The 25,992-nt window shown below is 38.6% G+C and overlaps 13 protein-coding genes across 13 annotated transcripts; 7 read left to right on the top strand and 6 right to left on the bottom strand.

Moving 5' to 3' along the window:
* Positions 1 to 47: 47 nt before the first annotated feature.
* IML1 (GTPase-activating protein IML1) lies at positions 48 to 4,643 on the top strand (the record flags this gene model as incomplete). The annotated part of the gene is made up of 1 exon (XM_002495285.1): positions 48 to 4,643. The coding sequence occupies one exon, from the start codon at positions 48 to 50 to the stop codon at positions 4,641 to 4,643; it is 4,596 nt and encodes a 1,531-aa protein (XP_002495330.1).
* A 70-nt stretch (positions 4,644 to 4,713) lies between these two features.
* On the bottom strand, positions 4,714 to 5,799 carry HOM6 (homoserine dehydrogenase; the record flags this gene model as incomplete). The annotated part of the gene is made up of 1 exon (XM_002495286.1): positions 4,714 to 5,799. One exon carries the CDS (start codon positions 5,797 to 5,799, stop codon positions 4,714 to 4,716), a length of 1,086 nt encoding a protein of 361 aa, XP_002495331.1.
* Positions 5,800 to 5,925: 126 nt separating this feature from the next.
* Positions 5,926 to 10,914, bottom strand: HIR3 (Hir3p; the record flags this gene model as incomplete). Its single annotated transcript, XM_002495287.1, has 1 exon — positions 5,926 to 10,914. The coding sequence occupies one exon, from the start codon at positions 10,912 to 10,914 to the stop codon at positions 5,926 to 5,928; it is 4,989 nt and encodes a 1,662-aa protein (XP_002495332.1).
* Positions 10,915 to 11,017: 103 nt separating this feature from the next.
* Positions 11,018 to 12,115, top strand: IPA1 (putative polyadenylation protein; the record flags this gene model as incomplete). Its single annotated transcript, XM_002495288.1, has 1 exon — positions 11,018 to 12,115. One exon carries the CDS (start codon positions 11,018 to 11,020, stop codon positions 12,113 to 12,115), a length of 1,098 nt encoding a protein of 365 aa, XP_002495333.1.
* On the bottom strand, positions 12,091 to 13,239 carry PPX1 (exopolyphosphatase; the record flags this gene model as incomplete). The annotated part of the gene is made up of 1 exon (XM_002495289.1): positions 12,091 to 13,239. The coding sequence occupies one exon, from the start codon at positions 13,237 to 13,239 to the stop codon at positions 12,091 to 12,093; it is 1,149 nt and encodes a 382-aa protein (XP_002495334.1).
* A 74-nt stretch (positions 13,240 to 13,313) lies between these two features.
* Positions 13,314 to 14,447, top strand: ZYRO0B08844g (uncharacterized protein; the record flags this gene model as incomplete). The annotated part of the gene is made up of 1 exon (XM_002495290.1): positions 13,314 to 14,447. The coding sequence occupies one exon, from the start codon at positions 13,314 to 13,316 to the stop codon at positions 14,445 to 14,447; it is 1,134 nt and encodes a 377-aa protein (XP_002495335.1).
* Positions 14,448 to 14,554: 107 nt separating this feature from the next.
* Positions 14,555 to 16,858, bottom strand: PMT4 (dolichyl-phosphate-mannose-protein mannosyltransferase; the record flags this gene model as incomplete). The annotated part of the gene is made up of 1 exon (XM_002495291.1): positions 14,555 to 16,858. One exon carries the CDS (start codon positions 16,856 to 16,858, stop codon positions 14,555 to 14,557), a length of 2,304 nt encoding a protein of 767 aa, XP_002495336.1.
* Positions 16,859 to 17,780: 922 nt separating this feature from the next.
* MGM101 (Mgm101p) lies at positions 17,781 to 18,536 on the top strand (the record flags this gene model as incomplete). Its single annotated transcript, XM_002495292.1, has 1 exon — positions 17,781 to 18,536. One exon carries the CDS (start codon positions 17,781 to 17,783, stop codon positions 18,534 to 18,536), a length of 756 nt encoding a protein of 251 aa, XP_002495337.1.
* A 566-nt stretch (positions 18,537 to 19,102) lies between these two features.
* On the top strand, positions 19,103 to 21,094 carry PTR3 (Ptr3p; the record flags this gene model as incomplete). Its single annotated transcript, XM_002495293.1, has 1 exon — positions 19,103 to 21,094. One exon carries the CDS (start codon positions 19,103 to 19,105, stop codon positions 21,092 to 21,094), a length of 1,992 nt encoding a protein of 663 aa, XP_002495338.1.
* Positions 21,095 to 21,154: 60 nt separating this feature from the next.
* Positions 21,155 to 22,354, bottom strand: AIM22 (putative lipoate--protein ligase; the record flags this gene model as incomplete). Its single annotated transcript, XM_002495294.1, has 1 exon — positions 21,155 to 22,354. The coding sequence occupies one exon, from the start codon at positions 22,352 to 22,354 to the stop codon at positions 21,155 to 21,157; it is 1,200 nt and encodes a 399-aa protein (XP_002495339.1).
* A 493-nt stretch (positions 22,355 to 22,847) lies between these two features.
* POP4 (RNase P/RNase MRP complex subunit) lies at positions 22,848 to 23,696 on the top strand (the record flags this gene model as incomplete). The annotated part of the gene is made up of 1 exon (XM_002495295.1): positions 22,848 to 23,696. The coding sequence occupies one exon, from the start codon at positions 22,848 to 22,850 to the stop codon at positions 23,694 to 23,696; it is 849 nt and encodes a 282-aa protein (XP_002495340.1).
* Positions 23,675 to 24,085, bottom strand: SHG1 (Shg1p; the record flags this gene model as incomplete). The annotated part of the gene is made up of 1 exon (XM_002495296.1): positions 23,675 to 24,085. One exon carries the CDS (start codon positions 24,083 to 24,085, stop codon positions 23,675 to 23,677), a length of 411 nt encoding a protein of 136 aa, XP_002495341.1.
* Positions 24,086 to 24,196: 111 nt separating this feature from the next.
* Positions 24,197 to 25,957, top strand: ZYRO0B08998g (uncharacterized protein; the record flags this gene model as incomplete). Its single annotated transcript, XM_002495297.1, has 1 exon — positions 24,197 to 25,957. The coding sequence occupies one exon, from the start codon at positions 24,197 to 24,199 to the stop codon at positions 25,955 to 25,957; it is 1,761 nt and encodes a 586-aa protein (XP_002495342.1).
* Positions 25,958 to 25,992: the final 35 nt, after the last annotated feature.

The following is a 25,992-nucleotide window of genomic DNA, read 5'->3' on the forward strand; positions in this document are numbered from 1 at the left end:
ACACTATATACCACTGCGATACATCTCAGCTAGACGTAGTAACTAATATGGCCCGTGATGGTCCTCTATTCGTTGGTCTAAGAGGAAAGAATCAACGTCCGGTATCATCAACGGTCTCTTCAGGTCCCAAAGTTAATAACACAACTCATGTGAATTCAATATCTCTGAGCGCTGGTAATCTTATAGTAGGAGCCAAAGATAATACCAATTTACGTGGTAACGTCTTAAGTACACCGAGTACCACTTTTGTGAATGATAACAATAAAATCAATACCAATTCACCTGCTATATTGGCGCCTGAATCTGCAGGTATAATCGATAAGAATAGATCAAGACAAGTGGAATTGTGTTACCATGAATCTAGATATTCTAATGACCTGGTGGAATTGGACCTTTCCGCAATTCCAGGAGCAAAACAAGGTGATTTGTTTGAAATGAAAACATATCGAAAAACCCCCGGCAGTAAAGATAAAAAAATCTATTTTGTTGCCAAAGATTTTAGTCCAGATATTCGAAGAAGGACGAAAAATGCTCAAATTTCTATTCTATCAGGTCAATTACAATCATTGTTGGATCTACCGTCACGTTCCAAGGTTTGGATAAGATTGAAATCCAAGAGGTTGACCGAAGCAGATTTGGTGGAATTAAACATTAAAGATTGTTTGATCAACAGAGGGGACATGTGGTGCTTGAACTCCCAATTAGTAGGTCAATGTGTGTTTTCAGGTCAAAAATTGACATTTTTAGATACCATCAGAGCTACGGTCAACGGGATTTATCGTGAAGGTAAAAAGACACTTTCGGGATATATTGGTGAAAATACCAGAGTGGTATTTCGTTCGGAATCTGCAAGATTAATCTTCTTAATCCAAATCACTGAAGAAATGTGGAATTTTGAAGAAACTGGTGAACAATTATTTCAAAAGATGGTTAATTCGTTTTTCCCCAAAATTTTTAAAAAATGGAAAGATATTGGTACACATCATAGTATTACCATTGCGTTTGCCGTATCTATGGACACTTCGCATGTACCGTTTAGAGAATTGGAACCTGGTACCATTTTAAAGAATACAACCGACTATTTCAGAATTGTAGTAGATCAAGTTTTAGTTATCCATTGGGTGGAAATCATGGAAACGTTGCGAAAAGAGTTTCAAGCACTAAGACGAAATTTGTTAAATGTTCAGACAGAAGATGGTTATAGTGTTGTCAAGGGAAGATTTTCACCGGTGATTAAATCCAATATTTTGGAATTAGTTAATTTTGCCTCTACATTAATCACGGATCCATTCAGACAATCGGACCTGCGACATACGACTACGCACATAATGATCATTAGCCCCGGATCAGGTCTATATGACGTGGACTATGATTTGCTGAGATTAACTGGTAAGAAACTTTTGTCATTGGAAATGACGATGGATCTTATCTGTCTGTCGCGGGCTCCACTCCACGTAGTGCCCCTATTCAGGTATTTGGATTATGAAAGCAAGTTGCATCATTGTAGCCCAACTTGGTTGAGTATCTTCTTTTGGAACGATTCCATGAATGGTACCGATGATTGGCGTCCTAGGTGTAAGATTTACGATCTACAGATGATGGGACTCACAGAAAATGATGTTTTGGGGAAAATTGATATTGATTACTTAAAACCAGGCAAGGGTGTGGAAAGCATTCAACAATTTATGGATCAATATGATACCGACGTTTTCAATTTTGAGAAATGTAATGATAATTTACAAAAGGGAAATAGCAATTGTGATAAATCTGAAGGTGGAGTTCAATTGAACCAAAAGCAATCTCTTCAAAACCCATCGACTTTTGCTTGGAATGCCCCAAAATTCTCTACCCCTGTTTTGGAGGACATTCAGAAACCCAAAGTCTTCGCTGATTTGTCCACGCAGAGAAGTAGTGGTCTTCGAGACGACGAAGGTTCTGATAAGATTCAATTGAGTGATAGCGCTTTTAGAACCCAACAATCTTCATTGGCGGTTGATACCTTAAAAGGAATTACCAAAAAGAATCTTGTCAAAGACTTGACCCAAAGAATTGTGGGTAGAATCATGCCAGATCGTGAGGTTAAAAGAGATATGAGTACACATGAACCAGTTGAAGATCGAACAGATGGTGTTGAAAGATCCCCGGTTCAAAAACCAGCATTATCCCCTCGCAATTCCTCAGAACATGTACCAGTTATCAAGAAGAATTTATCCACTCTGAACCATCTGGACAATCAAAACGGCTCACCTTTCGGAATTGATGGCTTTCCTCTATATGCTTCAGCTCATAATTTGGAGTCACCTGTAGATCATGGTGCTTCAGAGACAAAACCATTATTTACCGTAGATGACAGAAAAACGCCATTGCAAGAATCTGCGGCTCATAATTCCGGATCTTCTCCAACTGAAGTGAGAACGTGGATTGAAATAAAGAATCCATCTGTCCCAGTTAACGAAGATCTTGCAGGAATGATGTATCCCACAAGATGGAAAGATGTTTTACCAAGGTATGTTCCCAAGAGGTACAGTAAATGGAGGTCCTTTACAACACCTGCGGAATTACCCATTACGATTTCAGATTTTCCTTCAAAGCTGGACTTTGAGAATAATTTCTTCTTTAGAAATCATTCAGTTAATCTGAACATTGATCAAGAGGCATATAAGCAAACTTCGAAAGATCTGCTACGTAATATGATTTATGTGCGTCTTTTGGCAGGTTTTCAATTGTGTGTGGGAGAAAATGTCAAAAATGTGGAGCGTTCGAAAGGGGTCGAAAACAACGAATCACCAGTTGCTAAGTTTATTGATGGTACTTGGGTTAATATCAGGATATATATGACAATTGATTCTGAGATTCATAGAATCAGTTGTGGTATGGATGGTGTCATCGACGTCCAAAGATATATGAGGAAGAATGAAGAGAATCCATTTGAACAGGTATCTAGCTATGCTCCTTTGGTTAAAACTCGTTACGAAAACTTGTACAGAAAGGCAAAGATCGATCCATTGCATGCTGCTCGTTCGCCTTTGAATTGGAATCAGATTGATCAGGTGTTGGCAGGATACGGGGAATACGGGCTTGATAAAAATGAATGTGGATTCAGATCCAAGTTGGTGGTACTTCCCGCTGACATTCCTACCAATACATATTCATCTGTTATAAATGGAAGAAATGAAACTTTAACTCAAGAGGAAATAAGATTGGAAGGCTTAAATCGACTAATATCTTCAATATCCAAATCCCGCCTGTTGACTGCAAAGGAGAAGCAAATGAAGAAAAACAAAAGAGAAGAAATCCAACCAGAGATTCTATTTTACACAGGATCCCTTTTCGATTTTATTCGTGAACAAAAGTCGTCTCTGGATAGATCAGTTCTAAGTTATAAGGATTCCATCTTTGCAGATAGGAAGCAGCTAAAAAAAGATGTAGACATAAAAGAACTGGCGCATGAAATACAACATGGTAATAACCCTCTTACCCTGGTCAATCGGAAATGGCACTGGAAAAGACATCAAAATAGTTTCATTGGATCAGAAATGGTCAATTGGTTACTGAGAAATTTAAGTGATATTGATACTAGGGAAGAGGCTGTTGAGTACGGCCAAAGTTTGATGGATAGAGGCCTGTTTAAACACGTTTTGAATAAGCACGGGTTTCTTGATGGTCATTATTTCTATCAGATTACACCATCGTACCTCGTAGATGCTCGTACTCTCGAGAAGGTAAATTCTGATTCCAAATCTTCTAACGACCAAAGACGAGCTGCAGGGGAGAATTCGTCATCTGGTATATCTGAAACGAATGTGCTGCCTTTGACAATGGTAAACAGTAATAGCACTTCCAATATTTCTAATGATAATCAATCCGATACTAGAAATAACGCTAGTGAACGTCCCGTGAAGTCATCCGTGATGTTGAGTAATTCTTTGGTGATAGATGTTGATCCTGCTGGCAAATCTTACAAGATGGAAACTTGTACTGTTCATTACGATCGAGTGCATAATCCAGATCATTGTTTTCACATCAGGCTTGAATGGTTAACAACAACACCAAAATTTCTTGATGATTTGGTGGGGAATTGGTCAAGACTTTGTGAAAGATATGGACTAAGATTAGTGGAGATTCCTTGGAGGGAACTTTGTACTATACCTGCGGTAGACCCCTTTCATTCGTTCGTGGAAATTCAACTGGCGATTAACCCTTGGGAAGATCCTGAGTTTAAGGATGAAGAGTTGCTCTCCGAGAGTAAATACTACTATCATATGCACTTACTCCAAGTTTCAGGGTTCTTACTTGATAATAGAGCTTCCAAGGTTATCCAAGACATTCATTGTGATTTTGAAATAATGTATTCTTGGGGGAAGCCTGAGTTTAAATATGCCCAATACATTCACAATACAGGTGCATATATTGCAGAAGTGAGAGAAAGTGGTGAATTGTTTTTGGCTCCCAACAATATCTATATCTCTAGGGCCATACCTGGTAAAATTGTGGCAAAATCACAATTTTCCACGCAATTCGCAGTGGACGCCCAAAAAGTGATGTTAAACTTCAAGAAAGTTTGCACTAACTATAATGAGTTAAGAGTGATATTCCTTGACGCAAAGGACAAGTGGCTAAAGGGGCAGCATGTTGACGAATAAATCGACTGAACCATCAACATATATATATATATATATATATATATATATCTTAATGACAACATATTAAGCTTTAAGCTTGAATTCTTTCGGCGATCTTAATGACATCTGCTACGACACCTGCAGCAGTGACTTCGGCACCGGCACCGGCACCTTGGATCACCAATGGGTTTGGATAACGTTGAGTGTTGATAGAAACGACGTTGTCAGAGCCCTTCAAAGAGGCAAATGGGTGAGAAGCGTCGTATTTTTCGATACCCACAGAAACTTGCTTGCTAGCGACATCAACTTTTCCGATGAATCTCAAAACCTTGTTCTCCTTGGCAGCTTCTTCCTTCAACTTGGTCAAATCAGAGTCGTATTGTGGCAACTTAGCCAAAAATTCATCAGCGGAAGCCACGGATTCCAATGGTTTAGGAATCAAAGATTGGACAGGGAAAGAAGTTGGGGACTCCACTTCCAATCCACTTAGTCTGGCTAGAATGGTAACTTTTCTAGCGACATCCAACCCGTTCAAGTCATCTCTTGGATCAGGTTCGGTGTAACCCAAGTCCTTTGCCTTCTTGACAACATCGGAGAATTGCACGCTGTTGGGCTCGACGGTGGAAAATTCGTTGAAGATGTAGGACAAAGTACCGGAGAAGATACCTTCAATTTTTTGCACTTGATCGCCAGTGTTAACCATATCATTCAAAGTACCAATGATAGGCAAACCTGCACCGACAGTGGCTTCGTGGTAAACCAAACCGTTAGTGGATTTGTTTGAGAAGATTCTCTTCCAAAGACTCAATTGAGAGGAGAAACCCTTTTTGTTAGGTGTAGCAATGGAAATACCATTTTCCACAAATTTAGGATAAAATTCAGGGATGGATTCATTGGAAGTGTTGTCCACCAAAATCACGGGCTTTGGAGATCTGATCAAGTATGACAATAGGGATTCTAGTGGCAAAGGTTCCTTGCTAGATGTGTTTAAAGTTTCCTTCCAGTTGCTTCCAATGTCCAATGGTTTGTAATCATCAGAGATCAAACTCTTCTTAGAGGAAGAAAGTAAAATTAAGTTGTAAGTAACAGAAGACTTAGCAGCTTGCAATTGTCTCAAAACAGCAGAACCGACTAAACCACAGCCAATAATTGCAACATTAACTTCTCTACCGGTCATTTTGTGATAAATATGCAATATTCTCTTAGGCGACTCAACACTTAACTATTCATTTCTTGTGTAAAGAACCTTTAATTCTTCTTAACCACCTCATGTCTTCCATGAAGAAATTTTAACACAGTAGTTCTAATTACACGTGATCTTCTCAACAAGCAGTCTAATTCTATCAAATGCATCCTTCTTGCTTACACGCTTCCTTGGAATTGAGAATTTATTTGACATTGGTTGGCCGTTGGTTGACTGTGTAACTGGTTTGGGTCCCTGATTGACCGGTGGTTCTGGCGTCTGAGACGGCGCATGTGTAGCGGTATCTTCCCGATCTTGGTCTTGGCCATTTATACTGGCATCTGGTTCTACATCAATGGGTGCAACTGGTAGGTAGAAGTACTTGAAATAGATTGAAATGCATATGCCATCAAATGCAATACCGTTGTTTCCTTTCTTTAATTGGTAGGCGATCTTGAGACCCGATAGCAGCTCCTCTGAATAGTTCTCTTCGCTAAACCCATTTTGTAAATCTTCACTGACTTTGAGAAACACTTGGTAGTTCAGTGAGGGCATTAGATGTTCCACGCATTCTTTTTCATTGAGTTGTAACTTAGATCTTGTGCACTGTGTGTATAGCATGAGCGCATGTTCAATGGCTTTGTTAACATATGCCATACCTGATCCAAATCTTCTGATCTTCTTACAGACACGGCCGATGGAGTTGAAGTCATTCTTACAGAATAAAAGATCCAAATAAAACATCACATATTGGTATGTGTACACAAAATGTTTTCCCGGTCTTTCGAAATCCGGTTTCCAAATGTTGACCAAGTTTTTATGTGCACTCTTAACTGACATGACAATTTCAATTTCAGTAATCGCAGTATCCACGTCATCAAAATCTTCGAAATGAATTTTAGCGATTCTGTAACGAGGCCTATGGTGCCATTTCTTCCTGTCAACGGATAACAAAAAGTGTAACAATTTTACTACTTTTTGGTAAAAGAATTTCTTCTGGTAATCTTCCGCCAATGAATTGTCCATTTGCCAAAACTGGTCATCTTCCTCGAAGAAATCCTTATCCTTGGAGACTAGAGATAGGGCCTTATGTGGTGACAGTGTGTCATTTTTAACCAGTTTATAACAAATATTGATGAAGGAATAGTGAGGTTCGATGATAGGATCCTTATGAGAGGAAACGCTGGACGCTAACCTGCATGATTTCAAGAGATTTTTAGAAGCCACCATACCATGTTCTGTACGGGCTATTTTAAACAGAAAACGTCCGATGTTGTAATAATAGATCCATTTGGAGCTGTTGACACCTTCATTTGTGTCATCGCCATTCTCAAAATTGATTGCCTGTTGGAAGCTAAACAAAATAGCCTGCTCTACGTTAAAATCAGATATGGTTCTCATGCTAAATTGGTCTTGCTTGATAATCTCACCCTCTTCATCGAGCTTTAATAGAGGCCCCGATAGAGAGCCAAAGTAGCACAGTTTTTCCATTGGTTTTAAGTATCCACTCATCATTTCTGAACCGAGGGCTTCAAATGCTTTTTGAATTATGAGATTGTCGTCGGCAGTTTTCAAAGGTTTGTCGTAGTAAATAGCAACGGACATGATGTAGCAGAGAATGGCTTGTCTTTGGGTTTGGGCAGTGCAGTATTTCTTTTCAGGCACCGACAGTTTATCTGAAGTCCAGATCAAATCGTCTTCTACCATAAATGCAAAACATTGTCCCAGTAAAAGCCAGCTTTCGAAACGTTGTGTGTTGTACAAAATATCATTCTTAAGCATAGCGACAATGTAGTCTAACTCTGATGGCCGCGCTTGCATGGATTTTTTGCGAATTCTGTACAAGTTGAACGCTTGAATGCTGGAAACGTAAAACAAACCGGCATCTGTGGCCTCCTGTAATTCATCACGAGGCGTCGTAAGTGCCAATTGTCCTCCCCCTTTGAATGCCTTTCTTAAAATATTCGCAGTCAATGGTGAATCTAAATATTCTTCTATCAAATATTTGTTTCTTGCAACAACATGGTTTCCTAAGGATATTGGATCTCCAACTAGCTCGATAATGTTATCTAAAACTGGTTTCAGCGATGCCTTGTTTCCACTAGCCAACAGAGGATTCTTTCCCTGATATTGAAGTTTAATGAGATATATTCCCAGCGGCAAGGAGTTACGTTTATCCATTTCAATGGCTCTCGTTCGATGTTGTTCGGGTGTGAAATTATCGCCAGCAATAATATAATGATACCTACACCAGAGAATTTGCTTCAACTGTACCAATGATTCTTGATCGATAAATTGACAGAGTAAATGTTCTGAGAGCTTTAAGAAATTACCGTTAGATGCATCGCAGAACCCGAAACTACCTAACAGAGAATGGGAACTCCAGATAAAATTCGACATCAAATAGCCACGTTGTTCGGGTCTTTTGGATGACAATTCAGAATCAAAAAAGTAGATCAATAGAGTGGTCAAATTGGCGATTATGTCTTTCACTTTAGCTGAAGATTTAGCAGCTTTTCGGAAGAAAGATCTACCGAAAAGATCTTTCCTATTCTCGAAATATAGCACTGAGTTGAATAAAATGAAAAATTTCACCAATAACTGTTCACTTTCTGGGACTTCGGAAATCCTTAAGTTGCTCCAATTGCTGTCCGATAACAGCTTAATGAATTTTGAAGTGAAATTACCCACGGTAATAAGTACAGTTAAAAGAATTTGATGGCGCTGTTTTTCCGCTTGTTGAGAGTACCTATCTGAAAGGACGATGTTACTCAATAACTTTAGCACGTAAAAGTAGCAGTTCATGGCACTAACCACATTTTGATTCTTAACATAATATGAAAAAAGAGCTTCCCACAATTTAAGCTTCAGTAAAAATGGGGAATTTTGAATGAAAGAAAGCATTTCTTGATCTTCTGGTAGTACTTCTTTGCCCGGTTGGACACTCTGTAAGAGAATTCTTTCCAAAATGTCCATATTTTGATCTGTATCCTCTGTTTTTGCCTCCTCATTTGCAATATCAACAACGCTGATTCTTCGTATTATGCTAATTTTTCTTATTTGAGAATGTAACGAGGAAAGGTTCAGTCGAGGAATATACCTGTAGTTTGGATATACTGCATCAAATGGTTCATGCAATTCATTCAACATTTCTTCTATCATGTATAAATTCGAAGGTAGCTGATCATCAAACACTTCACAAGTATACTGCAAGAAACAATAATGTGCCCATTGGAAGTGAAGGTTCCATTTTGTGCTAACTTTGTGATAAGATCGAAGTAAATCCAACCATTTATCATGTTTTATCACCAATTTATTTCTCTGGGTTTTCAGTTCTGTAGTTCTGTGGCCCTGCAGCTTTTTTGAAGAAATCTCTTCACATATGCCACCCATCATGTTCACTAGCAGTTCATAAAGCGATAAAGCCAAATAGGCACAGGAGTCGTGATTGTTGCATGCAAATTCAAATAAATTTTGTTCAATGCTCAAGAATAACCATTCAACCGCTTGGAATAAAGGACGAGACCACGAACAATCGATGATAGGACGTTGTTCTCCTTGACCACCATTCGTAAGCAACATGTGGAGGAACCTGAATCTGACTTCTTGGAAATGGATCGGAGTTTCGTTAATCGCATTGATGAAAGATGATAGTTTTTCCTCCGGTAGATCTTCCAAGGGATTAACATCGTTGTCCTTATCCGCAAAGACATTAGATTTCAATAAAGCGTTCAATTGTAAAGTATCGCCACCATTCGAAACAGTATTGTTTGAGCCTGAATCGTTTTGAGCAAAAATGTCGGTATGCCAACTGCTCCAATCTTTCAGACAATCCAAAAGATCCCGATGAGGTAGATGCTCTTCATTGGTGTCAGATTGTGCCTCCAACAGGGACTTCCATTGATCAGACGACGGTTCGTATCCCAAAAGTTCCAAAAGACTTGCTAACTCCTCCAAAAATGCCACATGGTTTGTAATTGAAGTTTCATTTTCTGATACTTCCTGATCTTTGTCCTTGAAACGTTTACTGCTTCTTTGCGCGGGTTTAGATGATTCGACTTGATCTATGGGACGCTTGTTTGTAGAAGTATCAAGTTCCTGAGCTTCCTTTTCTGCCACAGGTTCTTGTTCCTTGACATCGTTAGTATTATCTAGAGATGGAGTAATTTGTTCTTTTATCGTTTCTTCCTCAGGTTTATTATTTTCAGGTTCAGGTTCCACCTTATCATTCTGTGCCAAAACAAATTTTATACCCTCAATGGGTTCTTCTAAATCTGCATAAGGATCCAAAGATTTATTCAAAAGGTTTGTAGATTTCGTCTGAGGTAATAGTCCCTTCAAAGATTCCGCCAAGGCTTCCCAAGTAAAACTTTCCAGTGTCACTTCAAGTACGTCAAGTTCCTTCATGATATGTTCATCTTGCGTCTTCATATCCCTAATTTGCAAAAGAACAGAATTTAGTTCTGGCAATTGTTTGGGATGTGCCAAGTTTTGTAATAATTTCATATTAGTCCTTGTTGGCTCATTGTCTCGGATTTCTTGCAAGAGGTCACTGTATTGGCCTATTATCTGCCGTAATTTGGGTAAGATGCTTCTTTTCTTCCTTCCCAGCAGGAGTAGGTTATTCTCTGACCTCGTGAGCTCGTATTCTAGCACCATCCTCTCTAATCTTTTGCTCTTGTAACTCTGGAAGATCTGTATCAGTAATTCTGTAACTGTGCTATCGGCATCATTATGTTGAATTGATTCCAAAAGGTTCTCAATTACTTTAATAATACAGTCGACAATGTCCTGAGAAGATATGCTGGATCTATGATCAAGCAGATAGCTATAATGATACATTCCTCGATTACGGTAGGACAGATACCGAAGTCTATCCAAAGTAGGCGAGGAATAGTAGTAAACCCCCCATTTATCAGGTTTTATCACATCTCTACTCAGCAGTTCTTCGAATTTAGAATCAGCTTCTTTGTATCTCTTTGTCTTCAACTCGAACAGGGCACTTTGAAATATCTTGAAGCACTCTTCAATCTCTAGCTCTCGAGAATGCTCTTCAGCTTCTAATTGCTCATCATGAGGTGTAATATTCAATGCATTAAAAGCCGACATCACAGATCCATCGACCTCTTTGCGTCTGATCTATAATGGCAATATTTCTTGATGTTGTTGGTAGTTATCGTGTAACTTTGAATGCTTGAAATTTCAACTCGTGATGAGCTTTATAAGAACCATACAAGAGACAGGGACAATGGCAGATTCAATAAGGTTTCTAGTCGAGTTTCTACCACGTATCGGAACTACGTCGGTGGTTTTGGATGGTATCAAAGAGCCTAGTTTAAAATATTCGGATTCTGGTAAGATTACAGTACAAGATGGGAGAGGTGAACGTTTGGATATAGCATTACCGTACAATCCTGGAAAAGTTAACTCAAAGAGGCTAGTTAAAGTCGGTGGTAGTGATAGAGATGAGTATCTTCTCACTTTAAAGTCAGAAGATGTTCCAATGGATAAGTCTCGCAATGATGTATTAATGATGCCGCAGATGAAATGGAGCAAGCGCCAACTAAATGGTCTAAAGAATTTTAAGTTATGCTGCATACAATGCGATATGGATATAATTGATCATGACAATTGCTTTAGATTAAATGAAATGCCATCTGAGTTTTGGATGGAATTAATGGATTACTGGCACTGTCATAAACCGCAAGATAAGACATCCGAATTCTATTCACTACAAAAGAATTCACTAAGCCCGTGTCTAAACGAAATTCTTATTGGGGACTCTTTTTTTCAAGCCCTTGAAGATACCTTTGCCGGTAGGACGACTGTTGTGGATGAGAATATCGCTATGTGTTCCAATTGTAAGAAACCATTGGGCAGAAGGACTAGTGATCGAATGTTGAGGATTCCTAAATGGCAACTGCGTTTGAAAAGTGACGGTGTTTGTGACGATGTTTTCCCAGCAGAATCTGAAATTATATCTATTTTACTCAATTGCAACAGGGCCAATTCTACAAGATATATCTTGTTAAGATCCGGTAACACACAACTCTACATCTGGTTATTTTCCATGGGAATTGAAGTTACCTTGGCTAATGGAAAATCACTGCATAACTGCCTCAAAATCTTTTACAGTGATGTAATTCCTTCAAATGTAGGGTTTAAAGCTAATATCGATGAGGAACAAGTAGATAAAGTTCCATTAGACAAATTTGTCGATGCATTAGAAACTACAAATTCTATTTTGCCCTCTAGCAAACAACGGTTTGGAACTTGGAAGATAAGTTATTTATCAGCAGCAGTAGAGTGAAATGCATCACCAAGCAGTGGAACAACTTGTTTTCTGCTGGCCAAAACATTCAATTGGTTAAATGCATTAAAGTAGTAGGAATGATGATCCAAACTTGCTGTGTTTATTTGGTCAGTACTTTCCAATTTCAACTCTGATGATATTTTGTTCATGATCCTTTCAGAATGATCTTTAACGGGTGAAATAACCAAGATTTCACGTTTGAATTCACTGCCATCTTGCCAAGCGGTCATTACGACGAAAATGTCTAGGTTACGCTCCTTTTGAGCTTCAATGCATTCTGAATTGAATACATCGACGGTGCCACATTGTTTATTAAGCCATTCCAATGGTTTACCTACAGATGCAATTCCCACTTTGATCTTATGAGGATCTTGTTCAAATGTGAATTCTTTATAATCTTTTTTGAAAATATCCTTAATGTGCATTCCTTCTAAGTCATCTTTATCACTCTTCAACTGTTTATAATATTCCTCTCTATCAATATCTGATAATATGCTCTCATAGTATTTGAGAGCCTCTAAGTCTGGTGCTTCCACTTTATACCGGAAATTGGATGTATCCAATAGGGCAGCTCCCAGAGATAATAAAGCTACTTCCTTGAAACCTTCAGATTCAGATTTAAGTATGATATCACGCCAATAATTAAATACTAGAGATGAACAACTACCAGTAGTTTGAACTATTCTTGGATGTGCCTCTAAGTGCAATTTTTGGTCTTTGTGATGATCTATTATACCCGTTACAATGTTAACCAAGGCCCTAGAATTCATTTCCACCTCATTATGGTCCACCAAAATTGCATTAACAGATCCACAGAGAGTCTTGTAACGCTTGAACTCCTCGTTGAAGAATAATAAATCTTCTGTGACGTTTAATCTGTTCAAAGACCTCATTACGTCTCTTCTCAAGGGTAATTCAGCTCTAGGAATGTTGATGATGGGCACTAATGGATTTGCTGGATCCTTCTGGTAACTACAAAAGGCATACGTCAAGGTAGATACCACGGAATCAAAATCAGCAGCTTCATTTCCAAATACAACTCTCAATGCTGATGATGGAGTCAAATTGCATAAATGGTCATTCTTGAGAAATTGTAAGAATGATTTGATAGTAGTGGTCATTATCTAATCAGCTTTTTCTAATCAATGATCAACAACAAAGGTAATTATTTCGATCTTAGGGTATTAATGAAGATATGATCGAGAAGTATAAGTTCGCCTTCTCGATCATTTTATATAATGCAACCAAATTGACACAAGCAACCGAAAGGATGGTTAAAGCAGTTCAGTGTCAGGGCAAGGAAGTTCTTTTAAGGACAGCTGAAGATGACAAGAACAACTTTTCGTTCTTAAATGTGATGGATCGAGTTGATCAATTTCCAGATGAATATGAAGAAGATAAGCAATTCAAGGAAGAAGTTCTCTATTTGACCTCTCATGATAACATTCGAATTGGATTCACACTTTTGTTTGCTGTTAAGGAAATGCTCAGGTGCTGTGGCCAAGAATTGTTTGATGGTACGTTCACCATCAAACAGAATGAGGGTTCATTGGCTGAGTTGAAATTCAATGATGATAAAGTAGATATCAGAAATGCTAAGATCGACCGGATTGCCAGGATATTGTATGAGAAGTCTGAATTAAAAGAGATTAAAGGCTGGAGGGATGAAAAATATGCGGTCTATGTGCATGGAAGCCCTTATGTGCTTGTGGAAAGGGCCATGGCTGGAGTTCTTGGTATCGTTACATATGGTATTCATGTCAATGGCTACTTAATAGATACGAAGACCAATGGGATTAAATTTTGGATCCCAAGAAGGTCTGCGACGAAGCCCACTTGGCCTCTTATGTTGGATAATATCATAGCTGGTGGTATAGGGTATCCTCATGGTATCAATGATACTGTTATCAAGGAGAGTATGGAAGAAGCCAACCTGAGCAAAACAGACATTGAAAGGAGGATAAGGGCTGCCGGAGTTTTATCGTACTTTTATTTTCCTCAAAGATTTGATCAAGTCAACTTCGATAGTGAGTCAGCCTATATAGTAGGTGAGGTGGAATACATTTTTGATTTAGCCCTTTCTGAAGACGTTGTCCCCAAACCCAACGACGGTGAAGTGGACAGTTTCAACTTACTGACATTGCAAGAGACAATTGATGCCATCGCGAGAAAAGAATTCAAGCCTAATTGCGCGCTAGTGATGACCGATTTTCTAATAAGACATGGTTACATCACTTCAGAGAATGAACCCAACTTCTTGGAACTTGTTAATAGAATGCACAGGAAACTGCCGTTTCCTCAACCTAACTTTTATGGTCACAAATCATAGTGTTTAGAAAAATTTATTTTAATTCGTTTCTTAGGTATTTAGGTGTGATTTTTTGGATTTATTCCAATGTTCATTTATTCAGAATTAGATTTACCTTTTATCAAGCTTCATTTGGCGAAGTTCAACTCCATGTTTAACCATTTTCTGGCGACAACTTGTTGTGGGGTCAAGGTCACATCACCATATACAAATGGAGAGAAGAACCAGAAGCACCACACGATAGCCACTGCCATGATGCCAAAGAAAATGTACAAGACTTTGGTTTTAACCTCTGGGGTATTGTTGTAATTGGTGTTGGGTTGCTCTTCATCCTTTTCAGGATCTAAGGATTTACAGTCGCTGAAGATAACTTCCCACAATGCAGCAGTGAACATAGAGGCGATCAATTGGGCTGGTAAGTAATGGTGTAAGAACCTTTGACGACCCATCAAATAGAAGGGGAAATAGTGGCATCCCCAACCGACAAAGAAATACATTAGAGGTCCATAGATTTTCTCTCTAGTGATTCTACCCAATGCATAGTATGCACGTTGTCTACTGATCAAATCTGCGATCACAATCCCAATGTATGTGGCTAGGGAAATCACTTGTAACCACCAACCGATAATGTTACCGATGAAGAAGATTTGTTTCCTTTCAGAATCCTTTGTCCAAAATGAGACACCGTTCATACTACCTGGCCAAGAGTATGGTTGAGAGGCGAATGGGTGATCTGCGGATAATTTGTTGTTATGTTCAAACATTAACCTTTGTAATTCGGCCCACTTGGTGAAGAAAGGCAACGTCTTGACTTCTCTTGGAACGTAAGCCTTTCTTTCTTCATCAATATTCACAATGGTGTCCACAAACCAGTTGTTGTCTGGGTCAGTAACCTTCTTGTTACCGTTGACTTCTTGCTGGTTGAACCCCCATTCTGGCAACAAGACGTCATTGTGGGTCCAAAGAGCCACAGCGGTATCAACGTGGAAGATACGGAAGAAAGTACCCTTTGATTTCACAATAGAACCTGCATCTCTTTTACTCAAACCTTGGAACATGAACAAAGTTTGTTGATAATCTGCACCGTTGGCTTCTTCCTCAGAGACAGTAACGACTTCTTCATTTGTTGGATAGTATGGAGATGCCACGTCGTGAGTTAACAAGTAACTGTTAGTCATAACGTGTCTCAATCTGAAGGCTTCATTGAGCAAAAGTGGTTGGCCTGATGGTGATGGTAATTCTTTGACTGGCACAATTTCCCACTGGTTGTTAGCATCTTCGTAAAAGTAACAAGTAACCTGTTGACCTTGAGAAGAGATACGACCATCCTCGTAACGTTGAGGATAACGAGACAAATGAGAATGCAATAAACCGTTAGTGTCTCTGTGTCTCAAAGTGATAATATCGTGGTAGTTGACTTGTCTAGATTCTTTTGCCAAAGGCGAATCACCCAAAGTTTCTTGGAATTCACCAGACATGAAATTGTCACCAGAACCGGATTTCGTCAAAATGGCAAAATGGACCCAGAACCAGAACAGATACACGAGGAAGGGAGCAAAGATGAAACCATTCAATCTCTTCACCACATGGCTAGCAAATTGACGGATGGTTAAACCAGCACGTACGTCGAGTAATTGCCACAAATTAATGGCAACTGCAGAACCGATCATGGCATATGTCAGGACACCAACGTATTTTGTAGAGATAACTAATGATAATGAAAGACCAGTTGCGTATAACCACAGGTTCCATTTCAGGGAGAATGGACTAGTCAATTGCGCTTTGTAGAATTTCACATAGGTGTAGACTGAAAGTGCCACAGTGAAATTCAAGAATGCGTCTAGTAGAATCAATCTTGTTTCAGTAACATGCGCGTTATCGATAGCCACCAAAAGAGCACCAAATGCACAAGTGATAGCTTTGAAATTGAATTCTTTCAAAGTGTTGAACAGCAATGGCACTGTGATGGTCCCCAAGAAGGCATTGAAGCAACGGTATTGCAGAAATGGAGCAGGATTCTGCACATAACTGTGACCAATTTCATCGAATTTGAAAGAGCCGTCATAACCACTTAAAAACCCAATAAACGCGATTAACATCTTAGCAAGTGGAGGATGCACATCGAAGAAAAAACTTCTTTCCAAATAATAAGACGCAAATTTACCGAAATGAACTTCATCAAAGACAACTTCCTTAGGATACCATATCTTGTAAAATCTAGCGCAAAATGCTAAACCGGTAACCGCCCAAAGCCAGAAGCGGTAACAGTTAGCGGCATCAGGAGGATCTCTTAACAGCCATTTTTCTGTGGAGAATGAGAAGCCTGACGAACTAGGAGTGGATGGCTTGGATTTCGATATAGATGCAGTATCAGAGTTCTTGGTATTATTACCACCACTAACAGTGGTCTGATCCTTTTTTTTCGAGCCCATTGAAGTTTCACCAGTTAAAATGGATCAACTATCTTCTAAATCAATTGGTACTCACTGGAATCTCACAGGACTTGAAGTTGTTTTTACTTTCTTATAATATTGACACGTTAGACTCATCCTCTTATATATGGTTTGCTTTTTCTTCCGTTCGGAAATTTCAATTCGCGTATTACGGAAAAATTATCGCGGTCTAAGTCACGTGATTATTAGCCACGTGATGAAGGCGGTTAAGTAGATTACACAAAAGTACATACCGTATGCTAAGCATTCTGCAAATCCTATTCTGGTTAGCGTAAGTGTTCGCTTATCCACAATGTTAGCTTTCTTCGCCTTTATTCCATTTTACGTTATGTAGCCGAATTAAGAACTCCAGTCTTGAAAATGAAAACCGGGACCGCTGTCTAAGATTTGAAAATTACTGGTTAGATATTAATGTACAAAAGCACTTTCAATGCTCTCAATCTATCTTGCGTTTGCGCAATTAGCCAATCTTTTAAATATAATGTCAGTACTTTTTTTCCTAGCTACCGCTGACGTTGATATATAAGAATTTGGTGATTTTAAGAGCAGAATTTACACACACACACATATATACATATATATATATATACCTGTACGCGCATAGATATGCAGAAAAAATTGAAAAAAATAGGTAATAAGTTACTAGAATGCTAGAAGGCCTCTGCAGTTTAATCAATCATCGCTTTAATTTTAACCAATCTTTAACATATTTGACATATTTGACATATTTGAGCCCTAAGATGAAAAAAAGCAAGGGCTCGCGGCAGGCAATGTGAATATACCACACACCTCCATACTACAAGAGAGAAATAAAGACCCAAAGAATCCCCCATATTGAGCTTCTCTCTAGAATAAAAACACTAGTTCTCGATTCGCTGGATTATATCAGAGCGTTTCCATCATGTCTTTGCCTCTGTTATCACTCAGGAGGTTTAACGCCAGGGGAGCGATGAGATTGAGAATGGTTAGGTGGATTGGTTTTGAGAGGCCGCCACCACCACCACCAGCCCCACCACACTCACACGCTGGCCCACTGCGCTCAAACCCTTCACTAGCATCCGCAAATTCTAATAAACCTTTGGAACAAGGTCTCGGGGGCAAGCCACTAGAAGGTGAAAATCCTATTGGCTCTTCAAGGACAGTAGACTGGTCGACTTCATGGCATGGATTTGGAGCAAAACCTTTTGCAGATGAAGTTCAAAAGAAACTATCAGAAACTTTAGGACCCTTAGACATTGAAATCAAACCGGATGGTATGATCTATTTACCAGAGATTAAGTACCGCCGCATCTTAAATAAGGCATTTGGTGCCGGTGGTTGGGGTCTTGTACCACGCTCACAGACAATTGTCACACCAAAATTGGTCACCAGAGAATATGGACTTGTCTGTCACAATCAATTGGTAAGTGTCGCAAGAGGTGAACAAGATTATTTCTCTGAAACGGGGATTCCAACCGCAACCGAAGGTTGCAAGAGTAATGCTCTAATGAGGTGCTGCAAAGATTTAGGAATTGGTTCGGAACTCTGGGATCCTGTATTTATCAAGAAGTTTAAAACTGAAAACTGCGTGGAGAAGTTCGTCGAACATGTAACCACCAAGAAGAAAAAGAAGATTTGGTTGCGTAAGGATAGACAAGTAGAATATCCATACAAATGAACCAAGGACTATTAATATACTTCTTTTTTTTTTTTTTTTTTTTTCATTCTTTTTTCCTCTCTTTTTTCCCTTTAAATAAAACGTATTGTTGTTGGCTTTTGACTCATGGGCTACTAAACAAGATCGTGGTTCATTGAAATATTTTGAATTTGTTCATCTTGAAACATCAAGACAGCTCTATAGCCCAGTTTCAACGCATTATGACTCTCATTTGAATTTTGTCTATCTTCCTCATCAATACGTATGACAAGCTTACGATTAAGCGAGCTAAAGAACTTAACTCGAGCATCAAGATCTTGAAAAGGCGAACAGAGACCCCATAATTACATGACGATCATTGCAATAATCAAGATACTGGAGCGTTAAAAACTAGTGTCTTCTTCTTTCCAGAGGTCTAAAAGTATGTCGTTGTTGTTGTAATGGAAAGAAACTCGCGTTGTCCCCCATCGAATACCATCAAATAATCTGCGTAAATCAATGAAGTTCAAAGCTTAAGCTCATCGTCAACTGATAACATCGCAACAACGGGCCAAACCGAATCTCAATTCAACTTGAGAATCGTTGCAATGAATCCTGATGAAATAATTAATGATATACGACAGAGTTTAGTTCTCCCGAAGGAGATATTGAGTCTCCACAGAAATGAAATCACAGACGATTACAACATCAAAGTACGAAGTGGTTTAGTTGACGATAGTTCAATGTTGTCCTGTGGGTGTTGCATATCTGAGAACCTTTACACAAAACTGCAAGCTCTAATGGGTGGTAGTGGTATACGGTGTCCCAACTGTCAATCTGTAGATGTTACCATGGTTGGTGCCGTCCAGCCATTAAGGAACATTTCTTCACTGTTACAACTTTATCAGAGGAACCCTAGAGAATCTGGTAATGATTTTGGACAATCTATTCACTCTGATAAGCTCACTACAGATGATTCCGCTACTACTCATAAGTCTTTATTGATCCCGGAAAATGCTAGTCTTGCAGCCACGGGAATACCGTCTCAGTATGAATCCAGTAGAAGTGAGAATTTTGGTAGATCTCCAAATAAGCAGTATTCATTGTTATCACTTTTCCATGCAGTAGCTACCAGGCTCAACAACGAGAGCTTGGAAAATAGTTCCTCTACAGATCCTATGAATCAGCCACCAGTTGGCATGGCTCTTGAAGGTAATGATAGGGAGTTGGGTAGCGCGGAAGATTTGAAAGTCCTAGATAATGCATCAAATACGAGAACCATTCCAGTATCCCAGGATTCAGCTACAGGGTCCATTAAAAATGATTTACAAAATTTGACAGTGTCTGTGAGTACCAATGAAGAAAAAGAGTACTATTTTGCCAAATGCTTTCCAGTATACAGGAGGCGAACGCAATTTAATACCCACCAAAAGTTTTTAAAAACTAAATCTAAACTTTTTGTGAATATGGCGATTTCACCAGACTGTACGAAGTTTGCATTGGTTACAGAACATAGCTGGGAAGTTTACGATATTCCTAAAGAAATTTCAAAGCAGAATCCAACTTTACTCTTCTGTGGAAAATCTACTGGTGAATATGGTCCTGATTTTGATAATCTGCGGTATCCAGAGGATAAACAGGTACTCTTATCGAAAGGTGAAAAATCGCAGAATGGTTCTTGGGAACACTATTACTGTAAACTATCCAATGATTTCCTAGTCATTTCGGGTACTAAAAGAAGACTGAGGATATTTGATTTAAACCAAGGTGGTCAGCCTGTATATTCCTATTTGTCGAGCTTCCCCATAAGATGTATCGATATTGATCCCAACTCCAATCTATTAGCCTGTGGAATTACCGGTAAGGATAGAAATACAGGTTCAGAACAAGCATTGATTGCTTTTCATAGCATCACAAGAAATAAAGTCACGTCAGAACCGGAATTTCTCTCTCCATTTACCATTACATTGCCCTATAGAGATCCGATAAACACCATACAGTTCTCCAACGACGGTTTATACCTTTCATGTTCCACAGCACTTGAATCTCGATTTCTAGTTATTTCATTAAGGAAAGTTAACGAACCAAGACTTGTGATGAAAAGTTTAAGATCCATCGACACTTCGATGGAATCTGAAGGCATAACTGATACCAAGTTATTCCCTGGAAATCCCAACTTGATGTGTGTTACTTCAATGGCTTTCAATTCACCCCCAATTGTAATTAATACAAAGATACAAAATATGGAAGGTCTACAGAGTGTAGCTCAACCTACGATGCTCATGAGACTAGACGAATTGGGATCTAAGATTCATAAGTGTGAAATTTCCCCTAGAAATGACTCTATTGCATTTTTAGAGAGAAATGGATCTGTATACATCATATTTGCACCGACGATGATGGATAATGAAAAGAGGAGGATCGTTCTTGTGGATATGGTTGCCAATGCTTACAGAGCCAAGGAATCTGCAGCTCTGAGGTTTAGCCCTGATGGACACAAGCTTTTTGTATTGGATCGTAAGGGAATTTTGTACGTAGAGGATTTTTCCTATGGATTGCCACAGGGTCATGAAGTGACGAAATGCAAGCAGATTAATTGAATGTTTAAATACGTATATATATGTACAAGAAGGGACTGGAAATAAAATATTGTGAGAGAGTCATAACAACTGAGGAAAATCTTGGGCAAAATCTTCAAAGCTCATCCCAACAGTGCTTGGGATTGTACTATCGACAATAATTCCCTTTTGTACAGATATATCATGGTTACCTTCATCAATATTTACTCGGAAATTAGGGCCTGATAAATATTTCCATTCATCACTCTTTAGTTTTGACATTGTATTTTGGATATCATCGTTTATAGCCACACTCTGGTCACAGTAATATACTGGTATCATATTATTCACCAATGGGAAATGGTTTTGAAATCCGGCAACACAGGTATCAATGAATTCTTGAGCAGATTTCAATGACATGTTAGTTACCTTTGATCGTACGCTGTCAACACTGTTACAACTCCAGGTAAGGCCATCAATGTGATCAGGTTTTAATAAACCTTTAAAGTTTTGTAAATTAGAATGAATCAGCATGGTTCCATGATGATAAGCCTTTCCTTTGGCAATTTTAAACGCACTTCCACTTACCTTGTCACCATTCAGAGTGATATCTCCCCTAGAGTTCAAATGTAACGCCATTTCTGGGTATTTGTTGGTCAGCCATTTAACGATGAGCTTGTTAAAGAATTCTCTATCAAATTCTTTTCTCGAAGTAATAAAAGAATAATTCACATTACCTAAATCGTGAACCACTGCACCACCTCCAGATAATCTTCTTATGAATTCATAACCTCTATGAACCAAATTATTCAAGAACACCTCTTTCCAAACGGTTTGATTCTTACCGATGACTACGCAGTTATCGTTCTTGTAAAAGAGTAACCTGTGGCTGGAAAAATTGTCATTGATGGGGGTATGGCGGAAGACATAGTCTTCAAGGGCTAAATTATAGTAAGGATCTGTAGATAAACTCTGTAAGACGAACCTACCCTCACTTTTAACTAAATTTTCCAATTCAAGCGCTGTAACACTATCGTAACCGACATTATACAATTGATCAATCTCTTGATTAACCTCATCCAATTCATTAACGGGGTTTCTAGCTTCTCCCACATTGGCGGAAGCCTTCTCACCATTCTTCTGAGTGAACATGTCCACATACATGTTGTTCAAGGACCGATACTTCTCATCTTCTCCTTCATCTAGATCAAATGGCGTCTGTTGGACCAACCTTCGACGACATTGTAGGGACAGTCTTAACGGCAAACCCAATCTTAGTCCTCTTGAAGCAAATAATGACATTACCAAACTTTGCGTAGTGTACTAAATCATGAATTGGTTAAGCTTGCTCGAGAATCAAGAAAACAATTGAATTGAGCTTGTGGAATAAAGCTCGGAAAGTCCGACAGTAACCTTTACCAGAACATAAGTGGTGATTAAAACCGTTTTACAAGATTGCAAGCACCGTATTCTAATCAATTAGCTACTTAAGGCTCTCAAGAAGTTTTGTCAGTAGACGTATCAAACCTAGGTATATCTGTGAAAAGCACTCCAAAGGGCTTGCAAGAAAATTATACAAGGACAACTCAATAATCAATTTTCAGATATTCAACTAAAACGATCAGGATTGATCCAGAGACTGTGAGTTCCTTTACGCATTGTTCATTGACTGAAGTTGAACGTTTAAGAATTTTTCAATTGAAATTTCAAGATCATCTCATTTCGTCTCATCTCTACGTTAAAAGGCCACTCACTATAAGGAACTAGTTAACTTGCATACGAGTCTCAATCAGTGATGGATCGAACACAGCAGTTTATAAAAGAATGTCTCTTCACCAAGAACTTTGAGGATCCCAATAAACCCATTTCCGATAACAGGTTACAGGAGACTTTACTCATCTTACCCACTGATGGAGGTGTACATCAATCGTTGAGGAGAAATAAAAGTAAACTAAAGGTTACTATTGGTACTGTAGCGGAAGCAGATGCAGCAGCTGCATCATCTATTAAACATCCAAACTATAGAAAGATCACCAAAAATGCAAGAGTTGCATTGAAGGATTACATCAATCGTTGCAAATCTAGTGTACGAAATGCTAAAAGAATTGCTCGTGAACAGAATATTACAGAAAAAAATACGTTAATGGATTATTTGAAGGTGAATCATCCTAAAGTATGGGAAGATCTGCCGAATTTCGATAAATTTAAGCCCATGCATGAACAATTGTGGATTGGCTATATTAAAGAGATGTTAAACATACCCGTGGAGGTTCGCGATACCTCCAAGTTCAACATCAATCGTTCACAAGCTCTATTCAAGCTTTCTATGGCTGATTACAATGGTTCATTCTTAAAGATAGTAAAAAGTGTCAATAAAAATATGATTGGTATCGAAGGTATCGTTATTTGGGATAGTCAGAAGAATTTTATCATGATGACTGAGGGGGCACTAGTAGACGAAATTAAATGTATCCCCAAGAAAGGTACTATATTTGCCCTTGAAATACCATTGAATGACGAAGATGCCCTACAGTTTAGCATTTTGGGGGATAGATTCAAATACAGAAGTAGCGATCGTGCTGGTAGAAAATTCAAAGCTCGTAGGGTTGACGATATGCTGTACTATGCAGATCCATCGTTTTGAATAGACTCATTGCCACCATCGGTAGGCCTCAAACCGTTTAATTTATCTTTAATGCCCTGTGTAAGTTCAGAATCGTTCAACACTTTATTCAAGTATTCTTCTAACTGTATACCGTCTTCGCCTTCTCCCAATCTTTTATAACCTTGTTTAAACAACTGAGCTTCTATTAGTGCACTGGTGGATCCTCTGTTCTTGAATATTAGATTCTCATCATCTGTGACCATCTTCCTTACAACACTTGCTACATTATTCCTAATTGATTGTTCCAACGGTAACTCATCATTATCATGCTTTTGCGTTAAAATATCTCTTTTTAACTGATCAAAGTAACCTTCACGTTTAAATTCGTCAGCTAGTTTTCTAGCATCATCTGCATTATAATCCGTCATTAGTTCCTATCCTCTTTATGTTCTATGATATTAGTTGCTTAGCTGATTGAAACTGTTTAAAGTCTTCCACAACACACCTTATTATACATTAAAAAGAATGAGCGCAGATCGATGGCACTAGATGTTGAAGAGGCAATATCGAGCTATAAGCAGCTGTTGAGACGCTATTTACGTTCAACCAACAGAATCCAATGGAGAAGAACAGCCCAAGAATTGGATTATTTAGCTAGGTACGCGATCGATAACCGAGATGGGACTACAGTTGAATTCTTCGAAGGACAACTATATGAAGTTTTAAGTCCTTGCAATTTCAGCCCCTACATTTCATTAGAACATTATAGGAATTTTGTCACATTTTATAATGGGTTCTTTACGAAGTTGCAATATCTGAAGGGCCATATTGGTGACGAATGGCTCAAGTCATGCAAAGTGAAATATTTGTCACTTGCAATCGACGGTCTTCCACTACTTTTGAATAGGTGTTGTGATGATTATATCTTCAAAGATGAAAATTGCCTTCATGATGGTACCTGCATCTTCGAATGCATAAGATATTATGAATCTTCACTACGATCAAAATACGAGGACCCTCCTAGCAAACTGACAGGGTTTGATGAAGAGTTGATATGCCGTGTTGTGAACTGGGTAAGCAAATACGAGAAGGATTTTGGTAGAATCTATGTGATGTGGAAGAAGACCGAAGAGTTTTTGAAATCATACGGTTCAGATATGCTCTTAAACTCACCTGCATTTCAACTGTTTTCGGACAACCGACATCTGTTAGTTCCAAAGACCTTAGAGAACTACATATTGCCACCAGACACAGTTTTCTCCGTCTATGGTCGTGGCGGTTGTGATGGAAGTTACGAGTTCGATAGTCACGATGTTGAGCATTATTATTCAAACAAGGGATTGCATTGGGAACAAGATTTTGACCTTTTACTCAGGAAAGTGATTTTGGTTGATGATTTCCGTTGTGCAAGGCTATGGCAGAGAAGCACATTAAGACGTCAATTTGAGCAAAGTCTCAGTAATGTAGATGAATTCCACGTCGAGTTATTCAACTACATGCACGAGAAATTTCAAAGCAACTATGATGCCATAAGAAAAAGTCCCCATAAAACGCTTTCCAAATTAGAAGAAATATGGATCAACGCTTTGTCCACTTTTCTGATTCATTACTTAGTATCCCTTGATGACTTTATGCATTTAATTCTACGCAAATCAATACTCCCTCAAATCCTTGCGTTATGTGGTAGATTCAAACCATTTTACCAGCACAAAGCCTGTTTGGAAAGACGTGTTTTTGACAATGTGTGCAAAACTGCACCGGGGTCAGTTTTAGAATTCAAGGAATCAATTGATTGGATCTTAGCTTCACCAATAGATTCAAATAAAATCAATGGAAATGGCCCAATCATTGAAAAAGTGTTCATGTCCAGCCAAATTGCTGAGCAATTCAATTTATCATCCGAAGGGGAACCAATTTGGCCCAACCAAGATTTCAAAGATTGTTGGAATGAACAACTAGAATCCTTTTCATCAGAAGGAAAGACATTACACGGCTGCTTCAGTAAACATTTAATAATCATGAAATTACCAATACCTTCTTCCAATACAAATAGGATTACGCTAATTACAAATTTATCAATTGCAGGCATTCTAAACCTCTATAATGATGATGCAAGGCTGACAATGGATGAAATTCGCATGAAATTGGCAATTGACGAATCCAAAGAACCCATTTTACAGGAGAATTTACAAAAACTCTTGAGTTTTGGTTTAATAGTTCTGACAAGGGATAGTTTCTATATATTCAACTACAAATTCAAGAAGACAAGCTCCTCTGAAAAGTTTTTAAAATTGGTATAGGGTAACGAAGATGCGAATAAGATGTGATATTGTTT

This window comes from Zygosaccharomyces rouxii, assembly GCF_000026365.1.
Source record: "Zygosaccharomyces rouxii strain CBS732 chromosome B complete sequence".
Lineage (NCBI taxonomy): Eukaryota > Fungi > Ascomycota > Saccharomycetes > Saccharomycetales > Saccharomycetaceae > Zygosaccharomyces > Zygosaccharomyces rouxii.